The sequence below is a fragment of the Xenopus laevis genome, chromosome 4S (genome assembly GCF_017654675.1).
Source record: "Xenopus laevis strain J_2021 chromosome 4S, Xenopus_laevis_v10.1, whole genome shotgun sequence".
Taxonomy (NCBI): Eukaryota; Metazoa; Chordata; class Amphibia; order Anura; family Pipidae; genus Xenopus; species Xenopus laevis.
In genome coordinates, this window is record NC_054378.1 from 32,917,954 (window position 1) to 32,944,526 (window position 26,573).

General features: G+C 38.2%; 1 protein-coding gene across 1 annotated transcript; it reads left to right on the forward strand.

Moving 5' to 3' along the window:
- amfr.S (autocrine motility factor receptor S homeolog) lies at nt 1-18,731 on the forward strand. The gene is given in 14 exon segments (NM_001091918.1): nt 1-259; nt 4,218-4,310; nt 4,428-4,592; nt 4,684-4,836; nt 5,785-5,825; nt 9,279-9,411; nt 9,645-9,778; nt 11,750-11,860; nt 13,668-13,858; nt 13,941-14,044; nt 14,279-14,413; nt 14,558-14,635; nt 15,347-15,531; nt 16,416-18,731. Coding segments are annotated over 14 exon segments (1,908 nt in total). The 5' UTR covers nt 1-28; the 3' UTR covers nt 16,570-18,731.
- Nucleotides 18,732-26,573: the final 7,842 nt, after the last annotated feature.

Here is a 26,573-nt window from a genome sequence, read left to right on the forward strand (position 1 = left end):
CAGGCCCTTAAGTTCGGACTAAGCCAAGATGCCGCTGCTATTCTTGGAGCGCTTCCCGTGGCCCAGCCTGCGCACTTACACGAGCCTGAGCGGCCTGCTGCTGGGCCTCAGCCTGATAAGCGCTTATCGGAGCCTGAGCGGGGAGGCGGCAGAACGGAGCATGTCGGGAGGGGAGTTAGAGGGGGCACAGTTGTCAGCAGAGCCCGTGGACTTCGCTGAGCTGTTCCGGTACCTGGTTTCTGACAGCCTTGGGGTGTGGGTGAGTGTGACAGCACTAAATATCCGCAGCCATGAGAATGTCTGGCATCTCTAGCTGATTGTTTTCTAAGTACATTTTCCCCAAATCCATGGCATTACTAAGCCCATGACTGCTTCAAAGGTGTAAGCATAGGGGAAGAGCCATTGTACAGGGCAGTGTTATGTTTCCGGTTTCCTTGTGTGGCCCAACATTTGCCCAAATAACATGGTCTCGTACATTTTACTATATCAGCAATTCAGACATATCTCCAGCCAGTATTGTAGGTCAACAAAATAAGGTGCTCACCCCAAAATCTTTTCTTCCTTTCTGATGGTGTATTAGGCCACAGGCACATATAGCAGAAACTTACAAACCTCCCCCATAATTCCAGCAGTGAGTGTCTCAGAAGTGTTATGTATGTTGGCATGGGAACACCTTATTTAACAAGTGCATTGGTATAAGCTCTTCTGCCGGCAATCAGCTTGGTAAATTACGTTTTTATTTCCATAACTGAATTTCTATTGTACCATACAGATGTATGTAAACATTGCCAGGCATGGGATATTATATCCACCTCATATAGAGCCCTTTTTAATCAAATAATTGACATTTTATAAAATGATATCTCTTTCCTTTGTAATAATGTAACCGTGCCTTGTACTTGATCCCCACCAAAATATAAGTTATCCTTATTGCAGGGGTCCCCAACTTTTTTTACGCGTGGGCCACATTCAAAAATAAAAAGAGTTGGGGAGCAACACAGGTATGCAAAAAGTATCCTGGGGTGCCAAATAAGGGCAGTGATTAGCTATTTGGTGGCCCTTGTGTGGACTTGCAAACTATAAGATACTCTATATAGCAATACACCTGGTTTTTATGCAACCAAAACTTGCCTCCAAGCCAGGAATTCCAAACTAGGCACCTGCTTTGAGGCCACTGGGAGCAACCTCCAAGGCGTTGGAGAGAAACATGTTGCTTGTGAGCTACTGGTTGGGGATCACTGACTTATTGGATACAAAACAATTTAATGTTTCTAATGATGGATACTCTTGCAGGCTTAAGGTGGCCATACACTGAGAGATCCGCTTGTTTGGCGATGTCGCCAAACGAGCGGATCTCTCTCCGATATGTATCGGGCTGATCCGATCTCTTCCTGTCGACTACATTCATCCGACTGTCGAATGAAAACACAGCGTTTTCATCCAACATTCGGATAAATGTAGTTCTTAACTGCGATTTCTCCTTCACTTCCTGTATCTTCAGAACATCCGACACGTCGCATGGCGACGTGTCGGCTCGAGCTGCACCGTGGAGTTCCTCCTTTATGCAACAAATTCTGCTCAGTGTAGCTTGCCTGTTAGTGGGGCTACAGGAAGAAGCAAATGAGCACATATTCGCTTTCCTCTGCCTGCATACAAAACGTAAGCGGAGAAAAACTTATGACTCACTCAGTGTGTCCCTTGCCTTTAGGCCTACGTCACATGAGCCATTTTCTCTGCTGATGTAAATGTGCCAGTGGAAAAACTGCTGATCAGGTTCTGTCCACCATAAGTGTGCAGGACACTGTAACAAACAAGGGAAATATTATAGTTTATACAGGAGCAGTGGCCAGCTCCATGTTGTAACTCCCACCCTTTCCAACTATAGTCAGGTGATCCCACTGGTGGCCAATAAAAGTGCAACCAAGTTTGGGAGTTTTAACCATGAAAGCAGCATGTGAGTTGCAGGTAAAACTTAGCCCCTGTGTAAAATTTAGCCCCTGTGTAAAATGTATAATGAAGCAATTGAATTCTTAATGAATTCTTAATATTGCAATATATGGACGAATAATCCCTGTTTTGTTTAAAGGGTAAGGCATTTTTTAGTAGCTGTATGCACAAAATGTCTTAAGGTTGCCATAGACGCAAAGATCCGCTCGCTTGGCAACATCGCCAAACGAGCGGATCTTTCCCCAATATGCCATTAACGAGCATGGCTATATCGGGGGTGATCTGATTGTTCGGCCGTATGGCCGAACGATCCGATTAATATGCGCAATGGGCTCTGGCGGGATCGGTCGGTTCAAAATCAGTCCTGACCGATCGACCAAATGACCGATCTCCGCCGGACGAAAGCTGTCGGCACTCTCCACACACGATCCGAAAATCGTACGAATCCTCGATTCGTACGATACGATCTGTGTGTCTATGGCCAGCTTTAGGGGCAGATTTATTCAAGGGTTGAATTTCGAAGCCAAAATTCGAAATTCAACCATCAAATTGCATTCCTACGATATTCGAAGTCAAACGTTTTTTTTTATCGAATTTGGCCATATTCGGTCGAAGTAAAATCATTCGATCGTACGATGAAATACTTCGAATGGAACGATTTAACCGATTGATCGAACGATTTTACTTTGACTTCTAAAAATGTAGCCAAATTTTGGCTATAGGTTATAGGAGGTCCCCATTTGATGGTCGAAGTACCCAAAAATTTGTTTGAAAATTCACTTCGACCTTTAGTAAATGTGCCCCTTAATGTCCTAAATATATTGATAATGGGTTGAGTGCAGAGGACTTCTTGTTTTTGTCTCCATGCAGGACACATGTCAATAAAGTTTGTGTGTTCTACCCACACTTGCATGGGTTTCTTACTGTACAGGTAGCAAGCTAATCACCAATTGGTTGCAATGGGTTACTGACCAGTAGCATAAGTATTTAGCTCCTAGTTAGTAAATTACTGAAATGGGGAGTGGGCAGCGAGTGTAAACTCAGCCCTGTCATGTTAAACATACTTTTATTCAAGTGATAAAAATGCAATATATAGGTATTCTACTAAGGGTGCTAAATTGCAAAGTGCAGTTGTTAGTAGCAACCAGTCAACAATTAGATTTACTAGAAGTTGGCAAATGGCAATTGCAATTAAGCGCCTATGTAAACCATCAGTAATCCTGTAATTTACCTGGTTCTTAAAGGGACTTTAAATTTAAATTCGCTTTTAGTGTGATGCAGAGAGACAATTTGCAATTGGTTGTCTTTTTTTATTTTTATTTTTTGTTGTTTTCCAATTATTTAGCTTTTTGTTCAGCAGCTCTTCAGTTTGGTATTTCAGCATCTATATGGTTGTTACGGTCTTATTTAGCCTAGAAACTAGGCAATAGTTTGAATGAGAGATTGAAATAAAAATAGGCGAAGGTCTGAATAGGAAAATAAGCAATAAAAATTAATAAAATTGTAGCCTCAGAAAGCGAGGTTTTTTTGTCTGTTTGGGTGTGCCCTGACCATGAGCAATTTAAAGGAGAACTAAAACCTGAATGAATATGGGTAAAAATGCCATATTTTATATAGTGAATTCATTGCACCAGCCTAAAGTTTCAGCTTCTCCATAGCAGCAATAATCCAGGACTTCAAACTTGTCACAGGGGGTCACCATCTTGGAAAGTGTCTGTGAAACTCACATGCTCAGTGGGCTCTGAGCAGCTTTTTGAGAATCTAAGCTTAGGGGTCTTCACAAATTATCAAGCAGAAAATGAGGTCGGTCTGTAATATAAGATGATGCTGCAAGGCTGATTATTAAAGTTTACTGCTAGTTTCAGGGGTTTCTGTGCTGCCATGTAGTAATTATCTATTATTTACTAATCAGCCTTATATTGTGACATTTCTATTCTATGTGTGCTGTATATTGTGAGTGGGTCCCTAAGCTCAGTAAGTGACCGCAGCACAGAGCATGTGCAGTGAATCAGCAGAAAAGAAGATGGGGAGCTACTGGGGCATATTTGGAGACACAGATCTTTACTGCTAAATGGCTGTGGTTGCCTTGGGCTCGTACAGAAGCATAAAACATGTACAACATGTCTAGCCTACTTCTTCAGTAAAGCTTTAGTTCTCCTTTAAAGCCTCCCTCCAGTGTGTATGCATGTACGTATAGTATGTATAGTATTTTTTTTTTTTTTTTGTGCAGTCTCTGACAGGATCTACAATTTCTCTTTTTCTCTTCCCAGGTTCTAGTGAACACAGTGTGTTGCCTTTTGATGCTGATTGCTAAACTAATTCAGTATGTGGTTTTTGGTCCCCTCCGTGTTGGAGAGAGACAGGTAAGAAGGACTGTCTACATTCCATTTGGTGCTAATAACTATGTATATTCTGTATATGTATAAAAATTGCAGTCACCTTAACTTTGCATTTACCTCTTGTCGTCTTCATTCTTGTAGCACTTGAAGGACAAGTTTTGGAACTTCATCTTTTATAAATTTATCTTCATCTTTGGGGTACTGAATGTTCAGACAGTAGAGGAAGTGGTCCTTTGGTTTTTGTGGTTTGCTGGATTGCTTTTCCTTCATCTCATGGTGCAGCTCTGTAAGGATCGATTTGAATACGTACGTACAGTGAAGGGAAACTATATAAAAATATGCACAAAGCAGAATCAAAGCAACATTTTTAGCAAATTATTCTCACATTCTCTTACAGTTATCTTTCTCTCCTACTACTCCAATGAGTTGCCATGTGCGTGTTTTAGTTCTGCTCAACATTATGCTTTTGGCCTGTTGCAGTCTTGCTGTGCTGTGTGCAGTTGCTGGATACACACATGGAATGCACACTTTGGCTTTTATGGCTGCTGAGGTAAGAAAATTACAATAGATTATTTCTCCCGTCTTAATATGTTGCTTTTAATTAGATTTTGTAAAGGGAACATATACCCTACCATATAACTTAATGTAAAGTTGTGCTCTTTTGGTTCCTGCTGTTATCATGAAGGTGAGACCTGAGTGTGCCCTGCCATTAGGTCTATGAAGAGGCCAGAATGAATGGCAATAACTTATCATCTGATGCTTCCCTGCTCAGTTCTGTTGTTCTGTTATTAATGCGTTTCCAAAAGAATATATGATTTAATACACAGGGTAAATGCTATATACATAGCTAATGCTGTAACTTGAATAATGCAAAATGAAGATATCCATTTGTCTGCATTTCAAACTTTTAACCTGTTGTGCTCTAAACCCTTGCTCTTTGTCAGACTCCAGTTTGTCCTATGGATAACACAGCCAAAACGCTGTCCTCTGTTATTAACACTAGGAATTGTTCAAAAGGAAAATACAGCAACATATGTTCTGAGGAAGGTTCACTTCTTTAAATACAAACCTTTTTAGTCTTCAATGCAGGTGGCGCTGTGCTGTGTGACTGCATTGCTGTATTTGTCATTTGAATGATTCCTTGGATGCAGTAATCTAACTTCAGGTTTTTGTATGTTTCTTTTTAAGTACTGTGCCAGTTTATATAAGTGAGCTTAAGTGACTTTGTTTTGTTGTTCATATCCTCTGTGATTTGTTAAAAATACTACACAATCTTATAGCAACTTATACAAAAGAGCACACATTTACGTTTAACAGATACAGAATTCTGTAGAATACAGTGGTTTTAGTACCAGATACTAAAAGAAAGAAAATTACATTTTAGATGTAGAAACAATATTTTTTCTTTATGCTGTTGCTGGACCTTTTAAGAAAATTTTGATCTAAAAGCTGCTGATTATTCTTTTACATTATACATTATTTATTTTTATTTTTGTAGTGCATGTTGGTGACAACAAGAACCACTCATGTTGTGTTACGGTAAGCCTTAAAACTCTGATTTTGTTTTGTTTGAAATTATAGCAATAGCCCATGCTCATAATGCAACATACAGTGGTGTGAAAAACTATTTGCCCCCTTCCTGATTTCTTATTCTTTTGCATGTTTGTCACACAAAATGTTTCTGATCATCAAACACATTTAACTATTAGTCAAAGATAACACAAGTAAACACAAAATGCAGTTTTTAAATGAGGGTTTTTATTATTTAGGGAGAAAAGAAATCCAAACCTGTGTGAAAAAGTAATTGCCCCCTGAACCTAATAACTGGTTGGGCCACCCTTAGCAGCAATAACTGCAATCAAGCGTTTGCGATAACTTGCAACGAGTCTTTTACAGCGCTCTGGAGGAATTTTGGCCCACTCATCTTTGCAGAATTGTTGTAATTCAGCTTTATTTGAGGGTTTTCTAGCATGAACCGCCTTTTTAAGGTCATGCCACAACATCTCAATAGGATTCAGGTCAGGACTTTGACTAGGCCACTCCAAAGTCTTCATTTTGTTTTTCTTCAGCCATTCAGAGGTGGATTTGCTGGTGTGTTTTGGGTCATTGTCCTGCTGCAGCACCCAAGATCGCTTCATCTTGAGTTGACGAACAGATGGCCGGATTTCTCCTTCAGGATTTTTTGGTAGACAGTAGAATTCATGGTTCCATCTATCACAGCAAGTCTTCCAGGTCCTGAAGCAGCAAAACAACCCCAGACCATCACACTACCACCACCATATTTTACTGTTGGTATGATGTTCTTTTTCTGAAATGCTGTGTTACTTTTACGCCACATGTAACGGGACGCGCACCTTCCAAAAAGTTCAACTTTTGTCTCGTCGGTCCACAAGGTATTTTCCCAAAAGTCTTGGCAATCATTGAGATGTTTTTTAGCAAAATTGAGACGAGCCTTAATGTTCTTTTTGCTTAAAAGTGGTTTGTGCCTTGGAAATCTGCCATGCAGGCCGTTTTTGCCCAGTCTCTTTCTTATGGTGGAGTCGTGAACACTGACCTTAATTGAGGCAAGTGAGGCCTGCAGTTCTTTAGATGTTGTCCTGGGGTCTTTTGTGGCCTCTCGGATGAGTTGTCTCTGCGCTCTTGGGGTAATTTTGGTCGGCCGGCCACTCCTGGGAAGGTTCACCACTGTTCCATGTTTTTGCCATTTGTGGATAATGGCTCTCACTGTGGTTCGCTGGAGTCCCAAAGCTTTAGAAATGGCTTTATAACCTTTGAAATTGAACTCAGGTGTGATAAACCACAGTTAAGTTATTTTTTAACAAGGGGGGCAATCACTTTTTCACACAGGCCCATGTAGATTTGGAGTTTTTTTTTCTCCCTTAATAACGTAAACCTTCATTTAAAAACTGCATTTTGTGTTCAATTATGTTATCTTTGACTAATAGTTAACGGTTTTTGATGAGCAGAAACATTTAAGTGTGACAAATATGCAAAAGAATAAGAAATCAGGAAGGGGGCAAATAGTTTTTCACACCACTGTATGCTTTATGCCAAAATGTATCTTTTAATGTGAAATCAAAAACTGTTAAATTGAAGTTGCAGTTTATTGCATTGTTGGTCCAGGAATGTTGCCTGGGCACTGGTATAACATCAGGGGCAGCAACAGGCAGAGAGGAATGTTTTTGAGTGGCCCATTAGCTGAGGGGAAAACCAAACAACTTGCCAGCCGGCAGGCTTACACTCATATGAATAGGGAATATGCTGTTTGTGGCAGACAGCTGTTTCAGTATTTAGGTTTTGTTCAGGCCATTACCCTTAAATAACCTGCTTAATTAGCCCCTCCCTGAGATGTTATTTTTTACATTCGGGCAATGACACACAGTGTTTTGTTGCAGCAACGAAAAGCCGGAAAATACCCCACCAAAGACAATACTGGGAATTGTCTTTGCTAAAGCACTCATATTGCATAAGTGCTTAAAGGGGAACTGTCGCCAAAATGAACATTTAATATAAGATTCAGCATACTTAAATAAGGAACTTTCTAAACACAATCAAATAAATATTCTGTACCGTTTCTGAAGTAATCAAGTTCATCTTCACTATCACTCTCTCAGCATCTTTTTCTCTTCATTCTGTCTTCAATATATCTTATGGGGGGGGGGCTCATTTTGCCTAGAAAATGTATTGGAGTTTACTCTATTAAAATCACCAGACATCATGTCTCTCTACATGCAGAATTTGTGCAAAGGGCAGCTATTTTGTTAGATTTTGTTTGCACTGGAATCAGTTATTTGAGTGAACTCTAATACATCGGCTAGGAAAGGAAGCCCCCCTATAACATATATTGGATCTAACTGTCAATGATTGTCTGACACCCAAATGCTGCATGAAGACAGAATGAAGAGAAACAGATGCAGAATAACTTAAGTTGATTATTTCAGCAACAATGCAGCATCAGAATTTTGATTGATTATATTTAGAAAGTTTCTTATTTCAGTATGATGAAGCTTATATTCCCCTTTAAGAAAGCCATTGTATGCATTTTCAAGTGATTACTCAATTTCAACCGACAGACAGTTCTCCGTATGTCTGTGAAGGTTATTTTCTGGTGTGTTGTAGCCTTGACAAATGATTGCCACAATTAGCACTGTGTGTCATTGCCATTAAGGCATTAGACAATTGTGTTTTCAGTTCTATTCATATTGCACTTGTGGAACAAATATGGCAGGTGTATTCTGCTAAGTGACTTGGTTTTATCCCATTAGTGTGTTTGTTATTCTGGTCAGAAGAATTTAGGTAGCAGGCAAATCAGCTTTTCAACACCAATACAGAAGTGTGTTTATGTGACCAAAGAAAGATTTTGGTGTGAAATGTTGTGGCAAAGGATGAACACTCTGCAAAGTTGCTACAGATCAATTCATGAAAATTCGGAAAAATAATAATAACATTTAATAGCACCTGTCCACAGTGGGGCTTAACACGTTACTGATTGATGTTTATTATTTTATTAAAAAAGCCTAGATGAACAGATATGTTTTAAGTGTGCTAGGGTCACTGATACTGTGGTTGGCACTGTTATAATGTGCCCCTGCTGGGCATATTAACTGTGAATCTGTGCTCTCTCATTCTGTTTCGGAGCATCTGTCCTGCTTCTCTGACATATAGTCCTGTAGTGGGACATTTTAGTCACATTAAGTAGACCACGTGTGATGAGTTTTCCTGATTCTAAAGAACAGAGGGAGCGATTACGGATATGATGAGCCAGCAGTTCTTCCAGATAAGTAGGGCGTTGATTAGTTGAGTCCAGTGTAAGGAACCATTAATAAAAGCACATGAGCTTTTTTTCTGTTTCTTTGTTCTTATATTGTAATAATTGGGTTTGTGTGCTAATGAACAGGTGAACTGATGGGCATGCTGTCTCCACCCATTGTACTATTATCAGAACCATGGACTTGTAACTTTTCTAATGTTTCATATTATGCACTCTTGCAGCTATGTCATTCACCTTTGGGATCTAAACCATGAAGGAACATGGGAGGGCAAAGGAACCTATGTATATTACACAGATTTTGTGATGGAGCTCAGCCATCTGTCCTTAGATCTAATGCATCACATTCACATGCTGGTATGTAATGATATTTTTGACATTTCTTTTCCTTCCTGTACTTTCCCTTTGACCTATTTCCCTCTTGTGCTACATCTGCTTGTTTTCTGTTCTCTTTTCACACTATTAACATTATGAAATGTGAAAAATGTTAAATAATGTTCTGACTTTCTTCCGACCCTTTCTAGCTCCTAAAACTTAATTGAGCACTGCAAATTTATCAAAATCTAATACTATTTTTCCTGCTTTCTTAGCTCTTTGGTAATATCTGGCTGTCCATGGCAAGTCTTGTCATCTTTATGCAACTGCGCCACCTCTTTCATGAGTTTCAGCGCCGAATACGACGCCACAAAAACTACTTACGAGTTGTTGGCAACATGGAAGCTCAGTAAGTGATCATGAAGGTCCTTCAACTAATAATAATAGTAGCTATGTTAAATGTTGGCATGTGTGTATCCCTGCAATGTGTGTCTTGGCATTTTAAAAAATTGTGCATCGTAAACAGTGCGAGGTTACAGAATGGTGTATAAAGTATATTTACTTGGGAACACTAGGGCTTTTGTACCTTATGCATGTAATATGATGGATCACATAAGAGTAAATGCATTTGTGCAGTGAAGCTACAATCTTGTATTTGGCTTTCTATTTAGAACAAAACAACTAGACAATAACCCTTAATTACCAACTATGTAATATGTACATTGCTGCCAATAAACATGAGCATGCCAGCAAAATAGTTTCTAAGTTACTGATAAAAAATTTTATAACGTGAACAAATTGTCACTTTTTACTTAAAGGGGTGGTTCCCCTTCAAACAACTAGGTGTTTTCAGATAGACCACCAGAAATAATGACTTTTTTCAAAAATGTTCTATTTTCTATCTGTGACAGTTTTTCTAATATTGAAGTGTAAAGTGTTATTTTTTACCTTCTGAAGCAGCTCTGGGAGGAGGGTCGCCGACCCTGTAAACTGTTCTAAATGGATATATTTAGTTGATACATTTCTTATGTCTGTCCGTGCTGAACAGAATCTCTGGGTTTCAGTACAGGCAGCTGTTAGAATTGATACAATTGTTGCTAATAATCCAGAGATGCTGCTGAGAAATGTACCGTATATACTCGAGTATAAGCCGAGTTTTTCAGCATCCAAAATGTGCTGAAAAAGTCTACCTCGGCTTATACTCGGGTCAGCGGGCAGTAGCCGAGATTGCAGTCACTTTTAATCATTCCTATACCAACAGTTCACTTGGGGAGAGACTGCAATATCCCACAATGCCCTCTGTTGTTTTTATGAAAGAATAACAGTGCGCCCTCTGTTGGTTATATCAAAGAATAACAGTGACTGCAATATCACACAGCGCCATCTGTTGGTTGTATCAAAGAATAACAGTGACTGCAATATCACACAGCGCCATCTGTTGGTTACATCAAAGAATAACAGTAACTGCAATATCACACAGCGCCATCTGTTGGTTATATCAAAGAATAACAGTAACTGCAATATCACACAGCGCCATCTGTTGGTTGTATCAAAGAATAACAGTGACTGCAATATCACACAGCGCCATCTGTTGGTTATATCAAAGAATAACAGTGACTGCAATATCACACAGCGCCATCTGTTGGTTATATCAAAGAATAACAGTAACTGCAATATCACACAGCACCATCTGTTGGTTGTATCAAAGAATAACAGTGACTGCAATATCACACAGCGCCATCTGTTGGTTATATCAAAGAATAACTAACTGCAATATCACACAGCGCCATCTGTTGGTTGAATAAAGGATTAACAGTGATGGCAATATCACACAGCGCCATCTGTTGGTTATACGAAAGATCAGTGATGGTTTTATGACACACAGCACTCTCTGCACAATTCTCTGTCACCATCAACTTTGCAAAGAAGTCCGGTCGATCGCTGGGGGAGTCTCTTTGGCGGAAGGTGCGCTGCAGGGAGACAGGGCTGTAGTTGTGTCTAGGCTTATACTAGAGTCAATAAGTTTTCCCAGTTTTCGTAGGTAAAATTAGGTACCTCGGCTTATACTCGGATCGGCTTATACTCGAGTATATACGGTATCAACTAAATGTTGCAAAATTGTAACAATTCAGAGTCTGCACCTGAATTACTGAGCGGTCAGACTCTGGAAAATTCAACTTTACACTTAGATTTTGGAAAAACAGTAAAAAAAATAAATAATGGAAAGTAATTGAAAAAAGTTGTTATTTCTGAGGAACAATCTAAAAACAACTGAATTGGAAAAAGTGTTTGGAAGGTGAACAACCCCTTTAATATACTTATGTCTAAAGTAAGAGAAGTGCATGTGGGAAAATGGTGCTTAATATTTTTTGTTTTAAAGTTTTGCAGTAGCAACTCCTGAGGAACTTGAAGCTAATAGTGACGATTGTGCTATATGTTGGGATTCAATGCAGTCTGCTAGGAAGCTTCCCTGTGGTCATCTCTTCCACAAGTAGGTAACTGTGGCTGATATCTCCTTTTAACAAAAATGTAGGAGTATGCAAAAAGGCAATCGACATATGCAAGCAAAAATCTTTCAGGGTTAACATTTTTCAGTTTTTCAAATCCTACGAGCATGTTTATAAAGGTGTGTAAAAAGTTTCATTACACAGTTAAATTGCTGATATTTATAAAGTAGGGAATTTACTCAAGAAAGGTACGTGCAAGGTTATTTTACAGAGATTCAGAACTGGTGTTTAACAGTGAAGCGAAGGAAAATGTCCTGTGATATATACAGCATATAGAGATATATTTATAGATATATACAGTGCAAAATGAATATATATATATATATATATATATATATATATATATATATATATATATATATATATATATATATATATATATATATATATAAACTGTTGCTAAAAACACGATATTATGTAACCTTTGCTTCCTTATCTCAGCGTTAAACAATGTTGCATAAAATGTTACAAAAGGTATATCAACGAATGAGTTAAGATAACAGACCTGCTCTGAAGTTCTATCCATCTGATATGCTGATTAATGTATCAAATATGTGTCAAGTATAAAAACTACCACTCAATTAACGGCTAGCACCCTGCAGATATTCATATATTCGTCAAATTAAACTTAGTGGCCCCTGCAACTATTCCTATCCTCAGGTCATAAAATCCAAGCCCAGCCTATGTGAGGGGGATGTCTAAATATAATATCGCCCACCTGTGTGTCCCACCATAGTGTGTTTACTAATACACCTTTCGTGGATCCGTGACATCTCCACTGCGTAGGCACACCCATTCAAAGTTATCTCTAGATGTATGTGTACATTAGGCCCATAAACCTATAATATATGTAACTATTAAAAGTATCTCATACCATGTGCATCAACCAATAAATAAATACACCCCCTGCTTCCCATTGCTCAGTATTGTGAGTAAATCCCCTGGCTTCCCAAATCGCTATGTCTCACTTATATAAGTGCTTTATAAGAAATCTCCCAAAGAGACCATGATCCTATGAGTATGAGCTTAGATAGGCTCCACCGAAAAAACAAAAAGTAAGCTATAATATACGTTGCTGCAAAAACATTCAAAAAAATAAAAATAGTGAAGTCTTTAACCAATGTATAAAATATACGATATAAGTAGTGTGTAGAGAGTCAGTATCCCACCCCATTTCAGGTCGTACATCGAATAGTTATTAATCATCTCACCACTCAGGCTGGCCCAACCTCCACTGAATGTTCAAAAAATCCGCCCAATTCAATCAACAGCAGGTGTTTGGTGGAGAGGATGAAAAAAATATGTCAAAAGTGTGCCTTTCACAGTCCCATTTGCACCGACTCATAGCTGGATAGTTTCGGACATCACACATCAGCCCCTAAGCGCATGTGCCTGTAATAAGCACCACAGAGAGTTTCACCTTCACTGAGGAACAAACACACCAGTCGTGGACTATATATATATAAATTTATATAAATAAAATTTAATATATATTTATATATATATATATATATATATATATATATATATATATATATATATATATATATATATATATATATATATAATAAACTCTAACGGACAGGTTAAGAAGGGACAGTCAGGTTTAGGAATTTCAAGTGACACTTACAAAAGCAGGACTATCTACAAAAAATGATCAACATTACCTATAGGTAACTTTTAATGTAGATTAATATTTTGAAAAGAACATTTTCAGTGTCAGTATCACTTAGCATATGACTTGTGAGGCAGAAGTTTAAAACTGTGTATGCTACGTTATTTTTGTCTTAGCTCATGCCTCCGATCCTGGCTGGAGCAGGACACATCATGTCCGACTTGCAGGATGTCACTGAACATGTCTGATGGCACCAGAACCCGTACAGAACAGCAGAGGGATAATATAGACCAGAATGTGATACCACTGGCAGTAACTGAAGGACGACCACGTCTTAACCATCATAATCACTTTTTCCATTTTGATGGTAAGATGTGGCCTGATTTTAAGATAGAGTGAATTTGGTGTGAGTTGATGGAATTTAGGCCTATGTCTTGTTTTTTCTCTAGGTTCTCGATTTGCTAGTTGGCTGCCAAGCTTCTCCGTGGAAGTCATGCATACAACAAACCTCCTTGGCCTAGCACAAGCAAGCAACTCTCAGCTGAATGCTATGGTAAGCGACTTGCAATGAGGAGCTACTGTAGGGTTACCAGCTAATAAAGCAGGACCACATTTTAGTGTGGTTGATGTTTTTGACTAGAAGGAACATAATCTTATTGTATATATGACTTTTTGTTATAAGCATAACATTTCTGCTTTTTTTCTTCTGTTCATCTTTTTCAAAATTGTTATAGGTTTTTGTGTGTTCTTATGCACTGGATGTCTGTCTTTCATCTATTTTTTATAGGCCCGGCAAGTTCAAGATATGTTTCCACAAGTTCCATATCATTTGGTTTTGCAAGATCTGCAGCTCACACGTTCTGTTGAAATTACCACTGATAATATATTGGAAGGACTTATTCAAGTTCCTTTTCCCACACAGGTTAGGTAACAGTTGTTGCTCTATTTAAAATCACATTGAAATTGATTACTTTTCATTAAAATTTCTATGCTATAAGTTATATACAGTATAGACCTTCAGTAACCTAATTCCACATTTTAAAATAGTTTATATTATCTCCTGCAGCGCCAAGAGGATGTCACATCTGCAGCAGAAATGTCTCAAGAAGTCAATGCACAAGAAGAAAGCAGTACTACCTCACAGGTAAGTAAGACTGACTACTAAAAGCATCTAAGGCAAACTCCAGGTTAAATATTTTTTTTTTTAAAGGTAAGTTTTATTTCCTTTTGAACACAAACATACAGACACACAGTACAAACAGTTGAGCAAACTGACACAAGGAAGGTACATAGCAGAAGTAGGAAACCAAAGTGGACTCTATGCATAACAGGTAGGTAGCACTTCTAGAAAGAGATGTAAAATAGTTACAACACAATGATTAAGGCCTTCCCTGATAGGCCAGGGCTAGGGAACCCTCTACCAGGTTAAATATTTTGAAGATGGAGATGCTACCATCTCCATGGGACTGCCATGCCACCACTAAAAAAGGGAGTGCACTGGGTGCTATCAGGTTTTTTAGCATCTATATGTATAATTTTTACAGGGAAATGCCTTTTTAAAATATCGGTAAGGTATTGGTTGTATACTAAACAGTTCAAGGTACCCCTGATTTTTTTTGAGATGTGGTTATGTTATCAGCACAACCATTTAATACATGAATAGCACTGTCCAAATTAAAAAAAACCTCTTAATTATGCTCTTGGGCACTGAGCAATGTTCCAAGCTCTATTCAGCTCTTTTTCCAAGTGTGATGTCAGCATAGAACAAAGACCGCTAGTTTTGTTAAAATGTCTTTAATTTTACTATATGCTTTTTCTTTATCAATGCCTCCATCTTAATTTACATTTTACATAGACTGAGCGTGTAAATTTGGATTTGAGCCCAGGTCCTGAGGAATTTGAGGATTTCAGTGGAATTGAGGCACAACTGAGTGATGCAGAAGACTTTGAGGCTAGAGGGAGTAGATTCTCCAAATCTGCAGAAGAGAGGCAGCGAATACTTGTCCAGAGGAAAGAAGATATGGTGCAGCTTGCACGGAGGTAGGAGGCATGAGTGGAGTATTAATAAAGGAGCTTTCATGAGTAAAATACGAAAGAAAGGAAATACAAGTATGAACATGAGGTTATTTTTTTAATGCCACAGTTTGAATAACCACAACGTAGAGGTTAATTTTTTAATGTTATTGCTCCACTAGAATTTGCATTGAATTTATAAAAGAACATCTGCCCTTTTATTGGTCATTGGCAAAGGGGTTGTATAGTCTTTTTATATTTGGAAAACACCAGCTTCCTGAGTTTATATTTAACTGATTTCAATAAGGTGGCTTCACATATCAGATGCCAAAAATCCAGATACTACATCTATTTTGGAGAAGATTACACATCTTCACTCTTTTTACAGTTTTAAAATAAATGAGTGTCAGACCCTAACTATTCAAAGAAACTCTTATCATTATTTAATATTTCCTGCTATGATGTAAATCCCATTTTGCCCATCCTGCTTTTATAACTTTAATTCTTGAGAATGCTACAGATGCTACGCCTCTTGCCTAGAAGTGAGGCTGCTGATGCTGTGTGACAGGCCTAATGCTTTGAGTGAGATGTGAAAGAAGCATTTGCATCTTGAAGGATATACAATGTCTAATGTAACAGATCCATTGCTTTGAGACAGATTAGATTTAGATACCTGGTTGTGTGGTTGAGATGTGAATATAATGCAGGATACTTGGAGATGTGCATTAAGTGGCAGTCAGGTCCAAGTACGTGAGCAGATTTTTCAGTTCAGGTCAATAACTGGGCGATATAATATTAGCTAGAAGATCCACACTATCCGGGCTGAATATAGTCTTAAACACACTTTACTTCAATGCAAAGAGGATTTTTATGATTTAGAATATGAAATAATAATTGTTTTCCTCTTTTAGGCGATTCTTAAACAGAACTTCAGAAGACAATTCTGACTGTTCATCAGAGATGAGTTCATACACAGACAGTTCTTCAGATTCAACAACCATGCGTAGGCGTATGTTGGCTGCAGCTGCAGAACGTAGGATTCAGATGCAACAGACCCCACAGTAATCCCAGCGTGCATGGACACAACCTAACATTGAGCCTTGTACAATGTATGCACAAATTGACACTTACCTTGCTCCTTGTTCATGAGCTGTACCAGCTCACAGAGAGATTAAATCTTTTATAATCTTTTTTTTTTTACGTGTGTGATCCCTGCACACGGATCATTCTAACTATTATCTGATTGGCACCCAAATAAGAAGGAATCGTCAGTATTTTAGGCAGTGTTGGTGCTAGAATTTTCAAGTAACACTTTTTTTTTCCTATGATTAGTTTTTTTTTTTCTTTTTGTTAAGATATTGATTAACTGTAATAAGATTGTTCAGAGGAAGGGAATATGATAAACAACGTTAAATAATTACACCAGACAGGGGGAACCTGTTTATATTATATTAGTATAACAGTTGTAAGAAGTCAGACCCATTTTATATCTAATTGCTGGTGTCATAAAACAAGATTGCATGACTATTGTGTTGCTTTATGAAAGATGCTTTAAGAAAGTTTGGTGATAATACTAATTTGGTATGCCAAAAGGAAGTATTAAACTGGTCTGTAAGATATTACACAACGCTGTAGCTTAATAGTTATTAAGATCTGTATGCAATCTACCTGCCTAAGTATCACAGTTTTTTTTTTAAATTATCTAAAAGCTTGAGTAAGGGAGGAGCTTCATATTATGTGATCTCCTCTGTGAATAACAAGCACTAGATTTAGAGCAGAAGTACTTCTGTCCTACTGGGTACAATGGCTGTAAATAGTAGGTAGAAACCGTTAACCCGGTGTACGAGAAGAATAACTGAGGAAGTAACTGACTGAAACGCTACTTTTTCTGGTGGTTATGCAAACAGTGAACATTTTTCATTTTATATATATATAATAGGTTAACAGGTTCATTTCAAAATCCTTTGCAATGTGGACTTAAAACCTCTGCACTTTTGTTTGGTTTTATGTCTGGTGAAAAAAATATGCAGGTTTGAAGGAAAAGTGTAATGGATCTAAGGTCAGTAAATTTCATATGGAATGTTATAAAAGCCAAATATTGACTTTGGTTCAAGAAGCAGAAAATATCTTGTGTGTGCAATGAGTGAGCTGGGAAACTTTTTTTTGTGTATACTGTCAGGTCTATTCAGAATTCTGGTCACTGTACCTCACCTCTTTCTGCTAAGTTGTGGTTCGTACAGAAAAACATTATTTGCTCCATTTTATTGTAATTTCTATTTACATGCTATTAGGGAGTTGCAAAACCTTAATAAACCTAATTAAGAATGTGCAGTATCTCCCACATTAAAATGCGAATGTATTATTCATCACCAGTAGAATCAGCAGTTACTGAAAAGTCTTCTATCCCATTGTGATTAGAATATTAATTTCATACCTATGCATTCACTTTTTCTTTTCTGTTTTGTTCTTTTTTTTTTTTTAAATTTAATAACCTAGTATGTAACTTGCTGCTAGGATCATCTCTCCACCTGCATACTTATGTTTTTTATCGAAGTTTGGTGAGTTATGGATATACCACAATTACTTGTCAATTTAAGTGATATATATCCATCCATTTACTCCCAACTGATCATTACAAATAGCTCTTATATAGTTATATGGGTATTTAACCCTTTTAAATACTGACTATGGGGACAATAACACATGCTGTACTTTGTAGGTCTATTTGCTTTTCCCATAGGAGAAAATAGAAAACAAAACTATACAAAACAAGCTTTACACAGTGCTTAAAGGCTAAATGGGCTAATCTAAGTGGGCACTGGTCTGTCCTTTGATGTTGATACTGTTGGTGATGTCAATCGCAAAGGAAAAATATAAAGTTGAGGATAATAACCTTTTCATATGGTTTTCCTTTTCTGAATGCCTGCTGCACACACAACAGTGCTATGGTACAAAAAGGTACACGTTACATGTGTTGGTTCATAGACCAATCATTTTCTGCAGTGTTACACAAACAAGCCAAAGTACTTCTGCTTTGTTAAATAACAAACTGCACCTTGTTTAAAGAAGTTTATAATTATATTTTTACCCAATTTGTTTAGGAGGTCGGTAAAGTGTCATTGAGAAAACTTTTTTAATGCTACTGTCAGCACGAAATAATTTTGCCTTGTGAGTTGGGCTACTGCGATTGTTTTTTTTATTTAAAATAAAAGTTGGATCAGTGTTAATGTATGCTTTCTATAGTGACTTTACTGCTGTAATTATTTACAATAAAATTGTTAAATAAGGGGGGGGGGAGACTTCACATACAATGATATAAGCCGTATTATGTTGCTTTACATTTCAGATTGAAACAAGTTGGTGCTAAGACTTCATTTTATTGGGAGAGCAGGGCAAATAGACTTGTACCCATACTTGGTTGATTGAATGGCTTTTTTCTCCATAAGTTTCAATTATGATTAATTTTAATAAATCTAGAAAATATGACAAACATTCTTTAAGTTTGAGTAATAAACACAAAATGTAATTCTCCAGCACTTGGTAGTGTAAACTTGGTAGTCATATTTTCTAGACTTATTAAATTCTCCAGCACTTGGTAGTGTAAACTTGGTAGTCATATTTTCTAGACTTATTAAATTCTCCAGCACTTGGTAGTGTAAACAAGCCAAGATAAAGATTTGGGCAAAATGATTAAATTGGTAAAGTTCAGTGTCTAATAACTGTAGAAGGGATAAATTCTTAGGCAGTTGTGATTGATATTAGGAATAGAAGGAAAGTTATTTGCAAAAAGAATATCAGTCGTGGCTTTGGAACGGGGAATACTAATATACACGAGAATATGTGCCTTATATGTGCCTATCTATAAATTGATATTAAAGGGAATTTTATCCTAAGTTTCACATGCCTTAAAAAGTATATACAACTGTAGAAATGAGCACGCACTCCCGAGGCACACCAGTGTGGTAAACTCGATTTTATTCCATGAATTAAAACAACCTCGTCCTAAAGCATTTCGTATCTAGAGATACGTAATCATAGGCACATATGATGAGTATATACATTAAACATTTACACCCCTGGATTTTACATTTTTCTAATGTACTGTACATACAGAATAAAGAAATGCCTTAGCATGCTAATTATAACGCTGAAGGCTAGTATGGGCGGAGTGAATGCTTTCTAGTTGTTTTAGAAGGTTTTTAGTTGATTTAGTTGTTCAAGGTTCATGTCTAATGGCCCTATTGAAATTAAAAGGAAAATATCACTCTCTTACCCCCCCCTTTTTTTTTTTTTGAGATGCATTAATACAGTAACATAATAAGTTTGGTTGAAAAAAGACACACGTCCATCAAGTTCAATCTTTTAAGTCTGTATGTAACCTGCCTAACTGCTAGTTGATCCAGAGGAAGGCAAAAAAAAAAAAAAAACTCCATTTGAAACCTCTGATTTGAAGCCTCTCCAATTTGCTTCCAGGGGGAAAATGCCTTCCTGACTCCAAGATGGCTGTAGTCCATGAAACAACTTATACTGTGAGCTATCTTCCATAACCCTGTATTCCCTTACTTGTTAAAAAGCCATCCAACCCATTCGTAAAGCTATCTAATATATCAGCCTGTACCTCTCACTGTAAAAACCCCCTTCTGAATATTTAGATGGAACCTCCTTACTTCTAATCGGAATAGGTGCTCACATGTCAATGGGAAGAAAGCATTCGAGAGATTATTATATGAACCCCTTACATATTTATACATAGTTATATCACCCCTCAAGCATCTCTCTCCGGTGTGAAAAACCTCAACTTGGCCAATCTTTCCTCATAGCTAAGATTTTCTATTCACCAGCTTGGTTGCCCTTTTCTGCACCTTCTAATATAATTAAATGGTTAACACGTAGGAACCTCTTACAAATCCCCCCTTCCCTCTTACTTTATGTAATAACAGCACAGACACCAATTCAATGACATAACTTTATTAGGGAGGGAAACCTGTGCTGCCTTCTGACTAAAGGAAAAGGAAATTACTTCAGGTAAGTAAATTTTCCCTTTACGTCCTCAGGCAGCACAAGTAAGACTTCTTTAGCTAGACTTAAGTGCAAAATGTTGCTTCCTGTGGGGCTGAAACATCTAAGTAATAATGCCTTGTGAAGGTATGAATGCTACTCCATGTGGCAGCCTACATATTTCATATGGTGGTACTGCTGCTTTTTCAGCCCAGGAAGTAGAATCAGATTCTGGAGTAGAATCAGGTTGTGGAGTTAGCTTTAATACCGAAAGGAGGCTCCAATTCATTTAGCTTGTAACATTCTAATATGGTTTCTCTAATCCACTATAGAAGGCGTTGAAGCTTTTTCTCCTTTCTCTAATCCACTATAGAAGGCGTTGAAGCTTTTTCTCCTTCTTACCCCAAAAGAGTATGAAAAGATGTTCTGATTTTCTGATATCTTTGGTGCAATCAATATATGTACAAATGCATCTACGATCATATAAAGTATGAAACCTTTCTTCTTCTCTGAATTACAATTAGAGTGGGTATTAACCTTTTGTCTGAAAAACAGTAATGACATCTTTCTGGGAAAAACTAATGTATGGAGGATCTACTCCTAGACTCCTGGAATAAGCATATGATTTCCTGGAGTACTGTAAGGTCTTTATAACTTCTGGGGTAAACCCCTCATTCTCCAATATCAATCTCCAAGCTGTTAATTTCCTTTCGTGACAAAAGAAGAATCCAAAATTTCACCTGAGACAACCTGAGAAGATCCGAAAAACAGACTCTCCTTGGCCAGAAGGGCAATATGGCTATGACTGAAGCATGGTCCTGTTTTATCTTCTGAATGACCCTTGGACGCATAAGGGTTGGTGGGTAAATTGAATAGATTGAATAACCATGTTACCAATATTGCATCCAAGAAAGTGGGTCTGTCCCTGCAGTTCAATGAACAGAACTTCAGGAGCTTGTTGTTCAACCTGGTGGCCATCAGGTCTATCTGAGGAAGGCCCCAGCGGTCCACTATCTGAAGGACTGAATGGTCTCTGAATGGTGAAGTGTTCCGTCACATAGTGGATCGCTGGGGCCTTCCTCAAATAGACCTGATGGCCACCAGGTTGAACACCGAGCTTCCAACTGAGCTGGCGCAGATGTAGTCAGTGGGAATTCCACTGAATCTGCGTCTGCTCAGTTGATCTGCCAAGGTGTTGTCTTTGCCCCTGATGTGTATTGCTGTGAGACTCACTAAATTCATCTCTGCCCAAGCAAGAACCTTGGAACAAGGAAGCATCAGGTGAGGAGTTCTGTTTCCCCCTTGACGATTGTACAAGGTTTGAATTTTCCAGATTTAACAGCTACCCTAGAGATAAGTGTAAGAGTTCCAATAACTAGGTCTTTGTGTTCCAACATCTGCTGTGTGGAAGAAGCCTTTAGCAAACAATTGTCGAGATAAGGCACTATAAAGACCCCTCTTTGTCTTAATGCAGCTACTGCAGTGATGACTTTTGTGAATACCCTTGGAGCGGTAGAGATTCCAAAGGGTAATGTCCTGAACTGAAGATGAACTAAGGGTCCTCCATGGCCACGGAAACTCTAAAAACTGCCAGCTTGCAGGATGGATAGTGATATGAAAATAAGCATTTGACAGATCCAGAGTAACCATAACATTGTCTTGGCCAATAATACTTGTTGCAGACCTTATTGTCTTAATGCGAAAATGAATTGGTGATGAATTGGTTCAGGTATATGAGATCTATGATCATCCTGAATTTCCCTCCAGCTTTGTGCTTCCAAGTCTTGATACTCTTGAATATAGGTATGAAAATGAAACCCAGACATCTAAGGTGATCGCTGCCGAATGATGATACAAATTTTGAAGTATTCCACCCACAGGGCCTAGAGGCCTTCTGTCAAAAATCTTGTTTTTTGACTGTTTCAGACTTTTGCTTAGACTGTAATTAATAGGGTCTAGAGATCGTCTTGTGTATCTGGGTCATCCGAATCTCTTCCAGAGAGCAAGACAGGAAAAAGGGGGGGAAGGAGGCAGTGGCGGAACTACCAGTGGTGCTGGGTTGCGACTGCACCAGGGTCCACACCCCCTCAGGACCCTTGTCCAGTCGCTTCTCGCACATAACACTGCCATGAAAACCGGCTCAGGATCGGGGTGGGTATAGTTCTATTAATGAAGGGAGGGGATTTGTAGAGGAGGCTTTGGTTTGTTAACTATGTTGCCTGTAAGACCAGAAAACATGGGAAGACAAACAACTTCTTTTCATCTCAACAGACAGGAGAAGAATACTCTGTTTAACAGTATATAAATTGCAGTATTAGGAACCTTGTATACCTGCTAGGTTGTCCTTTCAGTAAGCAATATATATATATAGGAGTACCACTGTGAAACTAAATACCCCTAGCTGAAGTGCTTAGCTTAACATAATAGGCACATGAAAAAAGTGTCTCTGAGCATTTGCTGCAGCACATGATAGGGACCCTGGCTTGCTCATATTTATGAGTATCAGCCATAAGTAAAAGCACTGGCAAGGGGATGACAATACCTGCATTATTTCATAGGAAGAAATTACGGTATGTGAATTTATAAACTGAAAACCCTTCAACCAAGAAGACTTAATAAAGAATTCGAATTGAAAGGTTTCAATTGTAGCCCTATTTTTGCCTTATTTTAATGCAATTTTAATCATGTTTGCAGTGTTCTTATCATAGGCAATGGTTTTAACTTCTGTATCCCTTTTTGTGCTCTGTGAAAATTTGATTGATTCATACAACCTTTCAATTGATCATACTATCCATTTTATACAGTATGTTTTATTGCATTTGTCTATTATGTTTACAGTATTTTAGCCATTGATTTTAAACCACTAGATGGCAGTAGGGGGTATAATAAAAAACCTTAAAGGGATACTGTCATGGGAAAAAACATTTTTTTCAAAATGAATCAGTTAATAGTGATGCTCCAGCAGAATTCTGCACTGAAATCCATTTCTCAAAAGATGAAACAGATTTTTTTATATTCAATTTTGAAATCGGACATGGGGCTAGACATATTGTCAATTTCCCAGCTGCCCCAAGTCATGTGACTTGTGCTCTGATAAACTTCAATCACTCTTTACTGCTGTACTGCAAGTTGGAGTGATATCACCCCCTCCCTTTTCCCCCCCAGCAGCCAAACAAAAGAACAATGGGAAGGTAACCAGATAACAGCTCCCTAACACAAGATAACAGCTGCCTGGTAGATCTAAGAACAGCACTCAATAGTAAAAACCCATGTCCCACTGAGACACATTCAGTTACAGTACATTGAGAAGGAAAAACAGCAGCCTGCCAGAAAGCATTTCTCTCCTAAAGTGCAGGCACAAGTCACATGACCAGGGGCAGCTGGGAAATTGACAAAATGTCTAGCCCCATGTCAGATTTCAAAATTAAATATAAAAAAATCTGTTTGCTCTTTTAAAAAAATGGATTTCAGTGCAGAATTCTGCTGGAGCAGCACTATTAACTGATTCATTTTGAAAAAATTTTTTTCCCATGACAGTATCCCTTTAAAGGGATATTGTCATGGGAAAACATGTTTTTCTTTTTTAAAAAAAATGCATCAGTTAATAGTGCTGCTCCAGCAGACTTCTGTGCTGTAATCCAATTCTCAAAAGAGCAAACAGATTTTTTTTTATATTCAATTTTGAAATCTGACATGGGGCTAGACATTTTGTCAATTTCCCAGCTACCCCATGTCATGTGATTGGTGCCAGCAGGTCACAGTGGGACATGGGTTTTTACTATTGAGTGCTTTTCTTAGATCTACCTAGCAGCTGTTATCTTGTGTTAGGGAACTGTTATCTGGTTACCTTCCCATTGTTCTGTTGTTAGGCTGCTGGGGAGAAAAAGGGAGGGGGTGATATCACTCCAACTCGCAGTACAGCAGTAAAGAGTGATTGAAGTTTATGAGAGCTCAAGTCACATGACTTGGGGCAGCTGGGAAATTGACAATATGTCTAGCACCATTTCAGATTCAAAAATGAAAATAAAAAAATCTGTTTGCTCTTTTGATAAATGGACTTCAGTGCAGAATTCTGCTGGAGCAGCACTATTAACTGATGTGTTTTGAAAAAAAATTTTTTCCCATGATAGTATCCCTTTAAAAAAAGGACTCTCCTCTATGTACAGGCCACTAGGAGGAAGCAGAGAGCAAAAGTTTGAGCCTCTGAGGAAGTGTACCAAGTACATGAAACCAATGTATACCTACCATTTACCCAATTTTCTGCAGGACAGTCCTAGATTTTTATTAAAATGTCCAGAGTTTCTCTTTGATCTCTTACTCGGACATTTGAAAAAAATATATAAAGTTTATGAAACTTAATTAAATAAGAGACTTTTTGGCAGAGAGCCCACAATAATCAGCACCTAATCAGCAAGTATCTTGGAGGAACTGAGTCTTAGCTCATAAGCATTGAATGCTGGTGGAATGTAACATGCTGCCTTCCACCTGCGTTTCGGCACTTTTCCTACCCCATACAAACACAGGCCATGTCTCTCTGACCTGACCTTTTTAAGGTCATAAGAATATTTTTTTTCAGCAGTTCTCTGAGTGCTCAGAACTTGTACTTTATTCTCCAGCTCTTAAATTTTCAAAATTTTCTTCAAAATGTATTGCAAGGCTAACAGTTAGCAACATAATACGCAAAAGCCGACGAATCTTCTTCACTATTGGTAGGGTTGCCACCTGTCTGGATTTCACCCACACAGCTAGATATTTAGAATGACTGTTTAGGTGAAACCTTCATGTTTGGATTTCCAAATTAGGACATCTGGACAGGACATTGAAAATACTGACATGCTGATAAGCAACTCACTGGTTGCTATGTCATCAGTCCCGCCCCCAGCAGCACCGCCGCGCCCCCAATGCTACCGATCCACCTCCCTGCCCATTTTCCGGCCCCAGAAAAGGTGGCAACCCTAACTATTGTGCTTAGGGTTGCCACCTTTTCTGGAAAAAAATACCGGCCTTCCCATATATTTATCTTTTTTCCCTATTTATAATATTGGGATCAACCATCATTTTTACCGGCCACGCCGGTAAAATACCGGCCAGGTGACAACCCTAATTGTGCTGTATATGTATCCAGCACCTTGTAGCTTGCTGCTCCCCTGGACATTAGCTGGCAGATTCTTTCTCCTTCTTAGCACCAACGTCTGTGTTCTGTCTCTTGTGTGAACTGTCTTGTGGGGTTATGTAATAAAAGGCACTAAGTTTGCCAAGGGGCAGTAACCCATAGCAGCCAATCAGGAGGTATAATTTACTGGTCACCTCTTTATGGGTTACTGGTCACCTCTTTATGGGTTACTGCTCCTCAGCAAAATTAGTGCATTTTATTACATATAGGTCTCTCTAAATGGATCCTTCTTGAAGGGAAAAAATGAAGATCAGAAAGCAGCTTCAACTACAGGGTAGAGGTACTTTGTCTTCTTCTTATAACATATTTATATAGCAGCATTTCTGTAAGAGGAGCCGCCTTATGCGGCTCCTACAATGCCGCCCCCTCTCACCCACCAGGCACATCGTTTGTGCAAAGAGCGCAATTGTGCTCTCCCACACTAGAAGAGACACGTAACGTCTCCCTCCTACAATCTCATCTTCTGTATGGCTACATAGTGTTTGTACAAGAGATTTTAGCTACATTGCTACACTCGTTTCTAAAAATAATTGATGGCAGTGATCTGGGCAATGATTTGTGCATAATTTGTATGACTGATGTATATTTCCATTTATAGGATATCTACCTGCATGTCTAAGGTATCTGTATGGGTACCAATATGGAATTGCCATATGCCAATTTGATTATGCCCAAATTTGATCAATAAAGTATATACATTTAAGAGAAGCAACTGGAGGCAATTTGGAATATTTAACTAATATCCATGATACTATAAAACTATATATATATATATATATATATATATATATATATATATATATATATATATATATATATATATATATATATATATATATACTTATATACTATATGGGAAGGTAAATTTAGCAGGAAACAGGAGTATTTGATAGAAACA